We start from the raw sequence: 14,865 nt of genomic DNA, 5'->3' as shown, positions 1-14,865 counted from the left end.
ACACGATACACTACACTACTATACACTACATTATACATTACACTACTATACACTACACTACTATACACTACAATACTATTCACTACACTACTACATACTACACTATACATTACACTACTATACACTACATTATACACTACACGATACATTACACTACTATACACGACACTACTATACACTGCACATTGGGCTCTATGGAGAACCGATTAGTCGTTAAAAGGGGTGGTCGTTAAGAGGGGTTCTCCTGTATTTGAATCCAGCTGTGAATGGATTTCGGCCTACGTCAGTGATGAGGTGATCAAATGGTGTCACACTGGTGCAGTGGTTAGCGCACAGCACTTTAAACCCTGCGAGCCGAGTGTGACTGTCAGCTGCGGCTAATGTGAGTCCTGGGTGATCTTTGAACCAGCTCTGGAACTATCCCATCCACAAACCCACACTGACCAGAATAGTCAGTGTGGGTATGGGGTGGAATTTTATAGCAGTCTTTAAAATTAACCTACGCCAGTAGCGCCATTATACTGCACGCAATCTCTCAGCAATACATTTGAAAATAAATGCAATTATATATATGTGTATTTAGCATGCACCTGGAAACAAGTTAAATGTTCACCTTTTTCATTCAATTAAGATAAATTAAGATGTGAGACTGATCAACAAAAAGAAATCACTTGTGAAAAGTACGTATGTCGAACTTTTTTCACACCGTATGTAGCCAACCGTGCTCATCGGAAGTGATGATAACTGTTTGTAAGCAGAGCGCAACACCACGTGTCAGACTCACTTGCAACTGAGCCATTGGTGAAAATGTGAAAGATTGGATGTGTGCACACCTCTAAATAATGACGGTTACATCAAGCACACATCGGTTACTGGGCAAGATAAAATATTAAACTGCCCTTAAACATGGCGAAATGTTTTACTGCTATTCAGAAGCAAGAGAATGTAGACAAGATTAAGAACACATCACCGCGTGATTTGTGAACATCTACAGTGAATGGCCGGTTACACCGCAATACAAAAATGATGCACTGGGCGGGGAGGAGTTGTCAGTCACCACAGATATGCGACGGTCGGACATATGACATTGCCCCGTATGGGAATTTACAATTGTTACTGTCGGCATCGTTATCGTCGTCATCGTAACGTTTGTTTTGGATGTCGCAATGTCGTGGTGATTTTACTCGAGATGAATTTCCGAAGTCGGCGAAGCCTTGGCTGTCAAACGTGCTGCTCCCAAACGGATCCAGCGATGAGAACGGGTCAGCACTGCCCGCTGCACACACACGAGCAAAGACAAAGACAAAGACGCCCCATACAGACTTCAACAAACTTGAGGCAAGTGCTGTTAGCCAGCGCCTATGAACGCCGGCACGGCACACGAGGGGGTGGGTGAGCCAGCACCACGTCCGACCACCTTTGTCTCCCCAGTTGTGATGTTTACACAACGTAGCAGGTACTCATTTAAGGCTGAGTCAACCTTGAAGAGGCCAATGACCATTTCAGATCATCGTCACTGACGTTGGCCATGTGCGGGGCTCGAACTTGGGTCCCCGAGTTCGTAGCACAGTGCGCTAACCACTGCACTACCACTCTCCACGTGTATAGAGATATATATATATGTGTACCCAACAACAACAACCGCCATTCGCCACTAAGTGGCGGTGGCGTCACCACGACGCTTGTGCCAGGCCATGTGCACCTTGAGGCCACGTGAAATGTCAAACGCCCGCTGGCAGGAGGTCACGGGGCAGACCCAGGTGCCACGGGTCGATTGACTGAGATGACCGAGATGTATACCCGCACGCACATACACACGCAGTAAATGACATGCTTTTGTTTAAAACGTAGGCTTTTGCGACCAATATTATCCATAAGAGGTTTTTTTGGGTTAGATCGCAAAAATATAAATGTGGTTAAACCAGCCCCCACCCGACACAGCCAATTAGTAAGGTTTGCCACGTAAACAAAACATGCCAATTAGTTACTAGTTCAGCACACCGATGTGTTGGAGAGTAAACCCACAACATTTATAATTCGAGTACGACGCTTCGCCGGTAATTTAAATCACACTCATGTTTTTTTGCATTTCTACGGCTGTTAAACGATTTCAATCAAACACTGTCAAATATGCCTTGAGCTCCCACATACAGGCAGGTACTGCTTCATTGCTCACGTACAGTGCTTGTTCATATTGTACTTTATATTTCTGTGCTCACTGTAGGGGCCAAAATAATGAACTCATCATTATTGCTAATGGTTATGCCTCGAGCGTTTTTTTTTTAACAGTAAAAATAAAATACGTACTTAGTTTTTTTTGTCTCCTTACGCGACTGACATGCTTTAGCAATTTTTTTTATCACGCGAATGAGAATCGGATTCATTATTAAAAGGGGGACGCACGCGTGCGTGCTGTATGGAACAGCCCACGCTCGCATGCCTACGACCGCCACCTTACACAGCCAAGCGACCATCAACAACGGTTTGCCGTGGATCAGTTCACTGCAGGACGAAGGCTTCCCACCCCACATACTGCAGATATCTCTCATGATCCCGCGAAGAATTATCCAATAAATATAATTTATACTCATAGGGCGCCTCCACTCAAGGCGCATGACGTAGTGGTTTGCAGGGACCTGCTAAGAGGATTGAGGAATTAGTGACAACAATAGAAGTGTAATTAAGGATCACAACATGGTCGTGGGGAGGGACGGGAATGAGTGGCGGGACGAGGGGAGGGAAGAGAATGGTTAATAGAGGAGAGGTGGGGATTTAAGACAGGAATGGAAGGTTAAGGAGGCAGACTGCTCAATGTACAAGAGCAGTGTTGAGTCTATGGGCAGTGTTGAGTCTATGGGCAGTGTTGAGTCTATGGTGCAGTATTGAGTCAATGGGCAGAGTTGAGTCGATGGGCAGTTTTAAGTCTGTGGGCAGTGTTGAGTCTATGGGCAGTGTTAGCTTATGATGCAGTGTTGAGTCTATGGTGCAGTGTTGAGTATATGGTGCAGTGTTAAGTGTATGGAAACTAAGAGGATGAGAGAGGACATGGAAGGAGATGAGAGACGCGAGATGAGGTGGGGCAACGGCATGGAGAGATTCAAAGACTCGCCTCGGGGTTAGAATCCACCCTGCCCGCGCCGACACACAGGACAATATCATCGCGACATTTTCCTGGTGGACGTCATCATCTCAGATGCGGTGCATTCCTTCGCTGTCACGATTTGTTACCATCGGCAACCATCATCCCTTCTGGCCGTGACATGTCCTGCCCAAGCCCACTTGCTTTTATTAACGGTTTGCATTATGGCATTAATCTTCGCATGTTCTCTCATCCATTATGCTCCTCCTTTCTGTTTCTCAGTTTTTGTTTCGTGTTTCGTCAACGACCTGGGTGCTTCTGAACTATCCATCACAGCAGGTCTTACAGAACACGCACCGATTAAACACTCTTGTCTTTTGGAAAATCGCTGTTGCCTTTCATTATCAGGTTCGGTTTTCTAAAAGAACTCTGATCCGCCCTCATTCGAGGTTCAACCTATGCCACCCTAACCATTGTAAATGTAATACACACTCACACAAGTGCACACTTTTCGCCCATTACACATTTAATCGAAGGCAAAATGAGACAGAAAGCTACACAAACAGTACCGCCAACGGAGGTCTAATTCACTGAATGCAGCACCACAGTTCAGAAATACACCTGTGGTTCTGTGTCATGTGACCATTCGACCTTTAACCCAATGCAAAGTAGCTCCAAGGTAGCTAAGATCTGCTCGGCAATTTCCGCACAGCATTGCCGACCCTCGACCTAATAACCGGAACCAATAGGCCGTGCCCACAGTCGTGTGTTGACGGCACGTTGTGAAAGGCTACCACGGTTTTTGCGCTCGCAACAATCAATCAAAGGTCGCTTTTTAAGGCCTCCCCTTCTTGGCAAAGCCCTTGACAAAGCTCGGTGAGAACCACCCCCGACCGATCGGAGCGTTGAAGCAAGAAAGGGCCCCGTAAATTCACCGGGACATTTGGAACGTATTCTCGAGACGATGTTTGCAAGAGTCGCCCAAATATTATCCAGCTATTTGTAGGGCCAGAATCGTGCGGGGGGCGGGGAGGGGGGAGTTGGGTGGGTGGGGGTTCTAAGAGATGCAGCTCGGGGCCTATGATTTTGAGTGCTCCTGAGAAATGTATTTTTTTAATGGTTGAAACTTAATCTTGTAACACTATGATAAATCCTATAGATGATGTGGTAATTAATGCCACATCATCACTGTGTCCTCCTAACAGTGATGTGCCAAGATTAAAATGTATATTTTTTTTATTTAATTTTCACATTGATTAGGATTTACAATTTTCATGTGAAATTTTTTTTGGTTAAACACTAGAAATTAAATAACCAAGGTAAATTACAATGGAGCGTGCTACATCGGGTATGGGTGGTAGTCAACAGTCAAGGGAAGGAGCTAAATATCCAGGGGGGGGTCGGGGGGGGGAGCACAAAACTTCGATAGCCTTGGGCCCCCCCATCAAACTTAATCTGGGCCTGGCTCTGTGCTCCAGACTCAGGGCAGTCACACGAACAAAGTGTCGAATATATATAGGACAGTGCAAGCATCCTTGTCCACGGATGAACGTTTGCCGGCATCTCTAATGCATCAAATAACATCTGTCGTTGAAAACAAGCTCTGTTACAGCCGGGACATTTTTAACACTTTTCTTAACATTATTATGCTATGGCCGTAATAAACCCTAATCCGGCTATCCGTGGAAAACCTTCAGGATATCAAACAAGGCCTGCCTTGTCAAGCGAGGCGCACGCAGCCCAATAGACACCACCCACCTTCGCAATGAATGCGCAGTTATACATGTGCTTCTTGATTTGAAGCTTTCGTGACTGCAGGAATCCATACTCTTTGGTTCTTTCGTTAAAGTCACGCAGGTAGAAAGATAAAACTAAATATAAATAATATACCACGACATTTAAATCGCAACACAAGCGATCGTCATCGGGCGGAAAAAATAATCGTGATGTTATTTTTGTTTGTTTTATTTTTCTACCCACGTGACTTTAACGAAAGAACCAAAGAGTATACAGCGCATGTGCTTATTTAACGAACGGCGTGCTGCACGAAGGCGGTGTATTGAAAGGAACACTCCACCAACGACGACTGGTGGCGTGGTGGCACACATCACGGAAGTGCGACTGTTCACGGCATGTATTTTTTGTTTCTTTACGCCTTTACAACGCGGAGGACTTAGAGGCTCTGGTAGTACAGGCCGGCAGGGTGGCGGGCGAGTGACGCAATGAACGCAGCCACTCACAGATTTCCAGATACGGGTCTTTAGGCATTGCAGCGAGTGCAAGCACGGGAAGTGACTGATAAATTTAATTGTTCGGCTGCTTTATCTTCAAGCGATTCCCTCGGATTTTTTCTTCTTCATATTATCAACCGCGCTCAGGCAGCGGCAAAATACAGCTACCTTGTCTGGAAATCTATCGCCTAATAAAGTAGTTGAAAATTGGAATGAGTCATGTTCACGGGGACAGTGGAATCCACGGTAGCCTTAACTATCTTTGAATCCACCTCAAAAATGCCCGTAATTACCCACGGGAGTTTATCATTAAATTAACGCACTCTACAACAGAGCATTATATTATTGTCGGTAATTGCACCGAGATTAGTATCGCCCGCCGCCGCACCTCGTGGCGACGTTTGCACAACGTTTTTTCCTTAAACACACGCCACTGAATGTGAAGCTGGGGAGGTCGGACGGCCTTTTAACAATGCCAATTATGAGAAAAATTTGCTGCTGGCGATATGTTCAAGTATAAATAAAATCGCATTTGCATATTAAATATATATATAATAAAAATGGCTGCCTGGCCCTCTGACTGACTAGCCCCCTGGCCACCTGCAGGGCTGCCTGGCTGGAAGGCAGGCCACGTCCAATGGACGTGCGCATTTTCTATTACATATAAACACATCTAAATGCATTTAAAGTGTGCCTGTGTGTGTGTGTCTGCACGCACACAATGATCAATAATTCCACACACGGTTTTAATAATTTAACTTTATTTAAAACTGATCAGAATTGAATTACCCTAATGAAATGACAGCTGTGGCCAGTAGTGCGCCAACAGTCGCAACATTGACCTTTACCGCTGTTGAGATGAGATGTGCATAGGTCACGTGTGTACTGCCAATGAGGCTCTGTTTTGGAAATGGCAAGTTTTTTTTTATATTTCACAGCACGCCGTTGCATTAAAACGCATCCTGACATTTCGTTGTGCGAGTGAGCGTGGCAAATCTTTCGGTTTAATATCAAATTACATAAGAGAGTGCAAGCCGGATAGGCAAGCACACGTTCATTAACGCCGAAACGGCCAATGTCTTAAGAGTTATTTCTCCCGCATAATTGTGTTCCATTAGCATGTAAGCATGCATACATGGACCCGCAACAAAGATCATCCACTTAGCTACATTGCACAAAGGAGAAAGTGTTATTCATTCATGAGCACCAATTAATTTAACAAAAGGACAAAGGTATAGCCATATAGACTGTTGGGTTAAGTGTTTATGAGTGCCCACCTATTTAATCTGGCTGAGCACACAGAGACATGGTGTGGCTCAGTACTACATTCCACCCATACTTCCAATCTGTGAAAACGAGCTTCATAGCTCATCGGATTCCTTCTGCAGTCTTAATAAAGATTCCGAGTCTGATTACATCTATCTGACTTTGGCTCCATGGTGCCCCGTGGTCAAGAGGTCATCATGGCCAATGCCGTCCATGGCACAACAACTTGCCATCGGATTCCACTGTTGTTGTAAAGTTGACAACCGGAACCCTCGAGGTCTGGACGTAGGCCTCTCCCTTGCTCACGGACCAAAGGGTGCCACTTCCACACTGGCATTGGAGTGGCACCCAGATTCCAGAATCGAACCAAAGGCATTCCTGGAAAGTCACCCAGTAAATCTGCTTCCATAAGAAAATCACACAAGTGTATATGCACACTGCACCACAAACCAAAGTGTACCTGAGTTTGATTCCAGACCACAGTGGCAGGATGCGTCTCAGCATGCCTTTCTCCATCCCCCACAGGTCCACACTCAATTTGTGTACCTGCATTACCGGTAGTAATGCACGTAACATTGGGTGAGGGAATCAGGATAATTATTGCATTAACAGGTTGTGCTTTTAATGGACTACATAAGCCCCTTGGGTAAGAGGAGAGAGGTCAACGTTAGTGTTAAAGGACACGTGTTTGCGGCAGAAGTAATGTCTGTGCTACTGTGAGGATCCGAGTTTTAGTCTTGTGGCCCTTGAGCACAAGCACACACGTGGAGCATGCTCGACGCTTCACGCCAGGAGAGGGTACGTCATGTTAAACCTTTCATGGTGAAACGCTTTTTGTGTTTCGTTTGTTGTCCCCCCCCCTGCCGCACCTCCGATTAGCACGGTTGTCAACATACGGTGCCAAAGAAGTTCAATGGGCAAGGCAACAAAATGCTACGAATTGTAATCAGGAAATGGAGGTTGTGATGGGTGATACACTTGCGCAGAGCGGAGGAGGGCACTGAGGCGCCAGCCTGCAACGGTGGCGAGATGTTATTTACCTCGCCTGGTATACCAGAGGTCGTGGGTTCATTCCCGACCAATGCTATGCCTGTATATTTGGAGTTGGCAAGTTTTCCCCATGGTCACGTGGATTTTTCTCCGGGTCCTCCGGTTTTTCGCTCCACGTGTTTTGGAGTATTTGGCTTCTATAAATTTCCACGCGATGATAAGCCACTTCATTGAGCTATCATTTGTGGCCAGGTCGCTTCTGAAAAAAAGCTGTGTATAGCTCAATGGGCCTTACCTGGTAAAATAAAAAATAGTTGAGTAGTTTTTGTTTAATTTAGTTATCGAGACAGGCATTGGAGTCCATAATAGAGCTTTTTGGGTTAGATCGTGTAAATATAAATGTCGTTAAACCTGCCACCACCCAACACAGCCATTTAGTAATGTTTGTCAGCTAAACAAAACATGCCAATTCGTTACTAGTACAGCACACCAATTGTACAACATTTACAATTGTACAATTGTAAATGTTGTGAGTTTACTCTCCAACACACCGGTGTGCTGTACTAGTGACGACTTGTCATGTTTTGTTTACGTAATACACACATTTATATTCACGCGCTCTAACCCAAAAACCTCTAATGGATAATATTGGTCGCGAAAGCCTACGTGTTTAACTGTACTTTCTTGAGCTTGCACGGCCGAGCGGTACGGTGATTTAGCACATGGGATGATGATGATGATGCAGTACGCGGGGGCAACAGCCCTCATCTCAGTTCTTTGTCACGCCATGGGATGACTGCAGGCTGACTTTCCAGTGCAAATGTGATTCAGTAGAAAGTAATTTCTCGCTCAACGCGGTTTTCACTTAACGCCACTCTTGTCAGGAATGCGTCAACTCTCGCTTGGGTAAGAGTAGAGAGGTCAACGTTTGTGTTTACTGTTTCCCAAAACTACAACACGAAATGTATCGAGTATATTTCAATATAATGCCACACATCATTGACTGGTTAAAATATATATATAAAGCCTACATACGGTAATGGGATCGAAAGGTTAGAGTTCAAGGGTTACTATCTGTCCTTTGTAGCTGTTCTCATTAGAATCAAAGCATTAACTAACACAAACACCTTTTATAATTAAAACAGATCCTGAAAAGAAGCATGTGTATTTTCTGTAGAACATTTAAAATGTAAATTAGATCAAAATTGCAAGGTAATCTTTTTAAATGCCTGACAAAACCGAGTGAAAGCAATGGCCGTAGTGACTGTTTGTCACGTGTAGTTTTGCTCTATTTCTTTAAAACGTGTTTAAGGAGGAACTTTTATGTAACTTCATACATAACTGTCACACGGCAAGCATCATTTACGTCTACGTCTGTGTGTTTGTGTGAGGGGACCAGTAGTGTCACCCATTGAACATAAAAACCTCATGAAGATTACTCGTGAGAGAGGTCCATTCGGTTGAGATATTTTGAAATTTACCTATTTTCAATGAGAAAACGTGTGATTTTGTGTCATTCCTTCCTGGTCACAAAAGCAAAGTTTGTGGGGAATAATAATCGCCATTTTCGATATTTTTGAGGCATCAGCAATTAGAAAATAACACTTACTACCCAGGAACAAAAATCGTGTTACATAGTGACTCCTGTGCTGATGTCACCTATCCTTACACACGGTGTTTTTCCAGATACAGTACGTTAATATCAATAACAAAGACACGTAATGCATAAGCATATGCAAACATGCATAAGCGTGTGTATAATTTATGTACACACAAAACTAATAGATACAAACATTGTTCTTTCGAAAATCAAATTACTAACACAAGAACGATTTATTTTACTCCAAGCAAGTGAAATCCATCGTTTATTTTGTTCTAACATATTCAAAATTCACTTCATTTCGGCATCTGTACCATGTTACCCAATTAACTGTTTATACGAAGCTGTTAAAATGTGAAATATGTAACGTTAAGATATATGTGTTGAAAAAAAAGGCAGATTTTTTGCTCATTCAAGCCTACGCGTGTGTATAGGCATGTGTGCGTTAATTTATGAGCACATTTTTTTTCATTTCTAACGGAAAAGAAAAAAACGTAATTATTTACACATTGAGAGCCTCTTTAGAAAGTATGAACATTTGTAAGAAAAATCAATAATTGAATTGCCACACGACACAGCTTGATCAATCCCGGCACAGGCATTATTGCAACTGCAATAATTACTCACAACAGGTAGGCCCCGCACCAACAGAATTAGCGCAGGAGATGTAATCATTTGTCCGTCGCGGTGGTGAGATGTTAACTACCTCGCCGAGTATACAGGAGGTCGTGGGTTCGATCCCGACCCTGACGAAGCCTGCACATTTGTAGTTTGCGTGTTCTCCCTGTGGTCGCGTGGATTTTCCTATGGGTCCTCCGGTTGTTTTCCCCTCCACATTTAGAATCAAGGTGCGTTTCGGAGTATGTGGCCGCTATAAATGTACACACAATGAGCCACTTTTTTGAGCAATAATTCGTGGCCAGGTCGCTTCTGAAAATGAGCTATATATCACTCAGTGAGCCTTCTTACCACGTAAAATAAAACATAGTTTTAATATTGATTTAAAGCTTTTGTGACTGCAGGGATTCATATTTCTGGTTGTTTCGGTAAAGTCACGTAGACTAATTTTATGTTTTTATTAATGTTTTAGATTTTATTATTGTATTGTTTCCCTTATACGTGACTTTACCGAAAGAACCAAGAATATAGTTTTAATAGTTGACAGTTTAATCCTCTTAACAAAGAGACGTGGGGGGACTTTGTCGGCAGAAGGGGAGAGAAATGGAGGGGTGGTGGTGGTGGTCGACGACATTCCACCTGCGCTTCGGCACGAAACATTGCGACGTGGAATGCGCCGCCCGTGCAGAAAATAATTAGCGAAGATTAATTGGGGGAAAAAATTGCGAGATGAAATTAGTGTGACGTTTGAATCGAGTTTTCTGACGAGAGCGTTAATGTTGCTTGCCTCTGTATTTAGAAATAACTATTTTCCCAGAACTGTGAATTTGTTTTCCCGCGGTGATGTGTTTATTCCATCGTGTCGTTATGTTAATTAAAAAAAGAAACATTTACAAAAATAGATACTCAGAAAATCGCAGGACCACAACCCTAAAATGTAGTGCAATTAGCGGCACGTTAAAACAGTCGGTTTAAAAAAGAATTAAGATATAAACTGCTAACTTGAGAACTAATACTTTAGACGTAATAAAAAAAAACTGGCCTGTGATTTAAATGCATTTACAAACTCGTTTGTCTAAATATTTCAGTTATTCCCTTTCACATTAATGTTACCAGTCAGCAGGTTTATAGAGTATTTCTCAGAAGCCATGCGCAGATGATACAGCACAGCGCTCAACTTTCTGCAAGTGTGAAAGATAAAATAAAATCTTATTCGTTTTTTAGATTATACTCCATGAACGTGTACACACACGCACACACTATGTAATTCGTCCAAAGAGCTGACACCCAGATAAAATTAGAAAGTCACAATTAAAAACACACAGAACTAATTATTTTACATTTGCCCCGCTCCCCACCCCACACACACACACTGCAAAACTTTGGAAAATTTCTACATGACTGCGAACCCTAACGCTGCATAAATTTTATGGCTTAATAAATATATGGAAAGGGGCATTTTAAATTAATTCAGGTTTTTTAATTATACTTAATACAGACCAAATGCACTTGTTTTACGCTATGCACAATTTTAAATATGCCGCATGGGAAAGTTGGTCACTGTCCCCATGCTTTTAGAAGGGGAAACTTAATTAACTACATTAAGAGTTATAAGGATTAGGTTACACAGTAAGATTAACTCTGAATAACTTTTGAAGAACCAGAGATCTGCACGAAAGGAGATAGGAAGGGCTGACGTTCATATCCCTGAGGACCAAATAATGACATCGTAATGCAGAGGTGTCAAGCAAATTACATATTGGAATTCCAAGGATTTTCCAAACCACTCTTGCATGAGCCTGAGCCAGTCTGCTACTGAGATGTGCGCACATTGGCATACAAAAAACCCTACTCCTACGGTTGCTCCATCGCATTTATCAGCAATGCGCTAAGGCCCGAGTTTGAATCCTGCCTGTGGCTAACATCAATGGCACGTGATATCTGACAATGGTCCTGGGCCACCCTTCCCTCAGTGACATGTCAGCGAAAACTCTTCATTCAGCAGTGGATTGATAAAAGGCAGTGAATTAGTTGTATTTTTTATATATTAAAATCAAAACCTCAAACACCCATCATGAACGCCTGTATATGAAACACAACCACAAGTCCACTGGCAACTCGTTTTTTTTTTTAAATAAGTGACGGAAGTACAAACGTCGCTTCTCCCCACACAGCCCTCGGGGTTGACCCCAAGTCTCTGCGTCAAACATCACTTCGGCTTAAATACGAACCGCATTGCAGACTTTGCTCTACTCTGCACGAGGGCATCTTACGTGGCGAACGAGGCTCACCAGAATTCGGTCGAACTCCCCCCGGAGCGAACGGGTCTGAAGCTTTAAACGGGTCGGCCTATGGGTGAGAGGTGGATGGGTAGGGGGGGGTGGGCCAGGGGGGGCGAAACGACAAAGGCATCGTTAGGCACGCGCCAGAGAGCAAGCGGTCACTCGGATATGTGACTCACCCTTCAGCACCTCCGATTAGCACGGTGCGGTGCAAAACAAGTTCAATGTACATACAGCATTACATCCCGCCCCCCCCCACTATTAAGTCTTGAGCACCAGTGTCTTTCTCAGCATCGTTCAGTTAGTGTGTTCCCCATTGAGTACTCAATGGACATATCGAGTATCTATGAGCATCGTAATAATACTTTAATAATACTTTCGTACCTTTGCTACGTTTCACTGGCACGCATCGTCTGCCAGCAAGGGGGTGAGTTTGCTTCGTGGCTTTGCCCAACGTGTAGAATTTTGGATAAAACGCCCAGTATCTATAAAACCCATAGTATCTATAAAACCCATAGTATCTATAAAACCCGTAGTATCTATGCGCACATATAATCCTCTCCGAACAGAATTGCGTACCTTTCTCTGAGATGAGAACGGGGTTTAGTCTCAATTTGAGGTGAAATTTCCGATTCATTATTTTAGTCAGTGATGGTTTTTGGGTTAGATCGCGTAAATATAAATGTGTCGTTAAACCCGCCACCACCCGACACAGACAATTAGTAAGGTTCGTCACGTAAAGAAAACACGCCAATTCTTTACGGGGAGGGTTTAACGCCACATTTCTATTTACGCAACCGAACCCAAAAACTCTCTATCATGGATAATATTGGTCGCAAAAGCTGACGTGTTAAACCAGTGATGACGACCGGTTATCGGCTACATTATTCCATGAACCTGATAACCCAAACATGGTTGAGCAAATGAAATCAAATTCACGAGTAAATTTGGTGGTGCGCACCATTGTGATACAACGAACGCAAAGGCACTGGTGGGTAGCGCATGCCACAGTGGAGACGAGGGCTGGGGGACCTCACAAATGTTACGAAGCATCCTTCCCGTGCACGTCAAGGTGACGCCCCCTGGCACGCCAGGAGAATGCGGTGCGGCAAAATGCTGACTTCTACCCCATCTATCCCTTCTTTATGGGATAGAGTGCTGCCCCGTTGCTCTTGTGGGTTTTCTCCGGGTGCTCCGGTTTCCTCCCACTAAAAAAACTAATTAATTGGCTGAAAAAATCTTAACACAGAGGACCACAGAATTCGGACAATTGTTGGCGCCGGCTTGCCGCAACGGATGCCTTCCCGCTTGTCTTCGATTTCCTCGCGGCTCCGAGTCGTTCTCTCTCTCTCTCTCTCTTGCGGAAAAGTGAGCGAATGTTCCGTGACGCGTCGCACTTTGAAATCATTGTTATGCTCAAAGCGGATATGTGACCGCTGGACACCCGACGTCGTACTTTAGTTAAACGCGTTTACGTTCAGTGACAACACTTTCTGCATTGAGGGGGACCTCTGTGGTCTACGTTACTGTCAATAACAAATCAACAACTTTATACTACAATTGCAACTCATTTGTCTTTTGCAGACTCATTAAACAAATGTGAACACGGAAGACCGGCTGTTATCAAAAGTGGAACTACTGTGGTCCCAAAGGACCGAGGGTTAGTGACCTGTGATGAAGTAATACAACAGATGACAAATTCAGACTAATTGGGAACAAATTTGTAAAGCATATCATTTGCAGTCGTTAAAACCAGACAGGGTTAAAGGTAAACTCACTGTTGGCAATTTACCGGCAGTGTAACTTTAACAAATCATTAGTTTTGAAGCAAATGTGAAAATTAAGTTGAGACACCGTGCATACTCGTGAATACAGATATTAAAAATGCAGTGTTTCTTCATACAAAAAGAATGTAAACACTTTAAATTAGGACTTACACGGAATTCTACAAATCCTGGTTATATAATTTTCATACCAATGAAGCATTCCGTTCTTGCAATGCCGTGGAATGATAACACGGACATAACAAAGCCTCGTGAACAGAAATTATCTGTGCGTTTTTTTTTCTTAGCAGCAGCAGCAGCAGTACCCTCAACATGATGAATGGAAGCGGCCGATGGCTCTGCAGGGCAGCTCTACCCAACTGCCTTGATATTTAGCTGAAGTGTTCCAGAGACTGAATTAAACTTTGCGACGATTGAACACGCCGTGGCAAAAGCCTGAAGGACGACTGGAAACAGCCACGATGCGTGTTTGGACAAAAGGTGCAGCAATTAGCAAGAACAACGCCCTGACCTCAACGTAAAAAATGGCTTGGAAATCGGACCGTAGTTTACCGAAGTTCATCACAATTGCCCGCATCTCATGCCACTGCTGGTGTAAGTGCCTCAACTACAGGAGCTCCAAGAGAACTCCTCTAGAGGATATATTTTGGCCTACTCTTCCATGCTGGTCAGACACCTTGGAAAGAGGAGGGAGTACGCACGATTTACATCATCACAAGCGACCTGTCGATCGACTACGGTGAACCGAGCCGGCATGCCGGGATATCAAACCGTCGACCTCAAGTCTGCTAACCCTTATACGATGGCCGCATCCATTTGTATATGCATAGTAGTCTGTGCATTAATAAGTACCCGTCGTTGAGCGACGCTCCTCCCTCCCACCCGCTCGTCCCCTCCACCCCCCCCCTGGCACCCCCCACCACCTGGGCCCCCCCTTCCCTCGTGCCCCTGCACGCTGGCCGGTGCATGGCCTCCAGTCGATCAGAATGGCGGGAGAAGACTGACAAAGCTGTCA

General features: G+C 44.0%; 1 protein-coding gene across 7 annotated transcripts in view; it reads right to left on the bottom strand.

Annotated features, from left to right (window-relative positions):
- EPS15L1 (epidermal growth factor receptor pathway substrate 15 like 1) overlaps positions 1–14,865 on the bottom strand; it is a 115,371-nt gene that overhangs the window by 28,060 nt on the left and 72,446 nt on the right. For all 7 annotated transcript variants that reach the window (XM_061562338.1, XM_061562346.1, XM_061562385.1 and 4 more), the window contains exons 20-21: positions 12,076–12,133; positions 1,185–1,276 (exon numbers count right to left, since the gene is read on the bottom strand). In XM_061562338.1, coding sequence (XP_061418322.1) covers positions 1,185–1,276; positions 12,076–12,133 — 150 coding nt within the window. The remainder of the gene's footprint in view (positions 1–1,184; positions 1,277–12,075; positions 12,134–14,865) is intronic.

This window comes from Lethenteron reissneri, chromosome 4 (genome assembly GCF_015708825.2).
Source record: "Lethenteron reissneri isolate LAM-NWPU_2019-01 chromosome 4, ASM1570882v1, whole genome shotgun sequence".
NCBI lineage: Eukaryota > Metazoa > Chordata > Hyperoartia > Petromyzontiformes > Petromyzontidae > Lethenteron > Lethenteron reissneri.
Note: the sequence above shows the minus strand (reverse complement) of the source record. Positions and strands in the feature narration are given on the sequence as shown.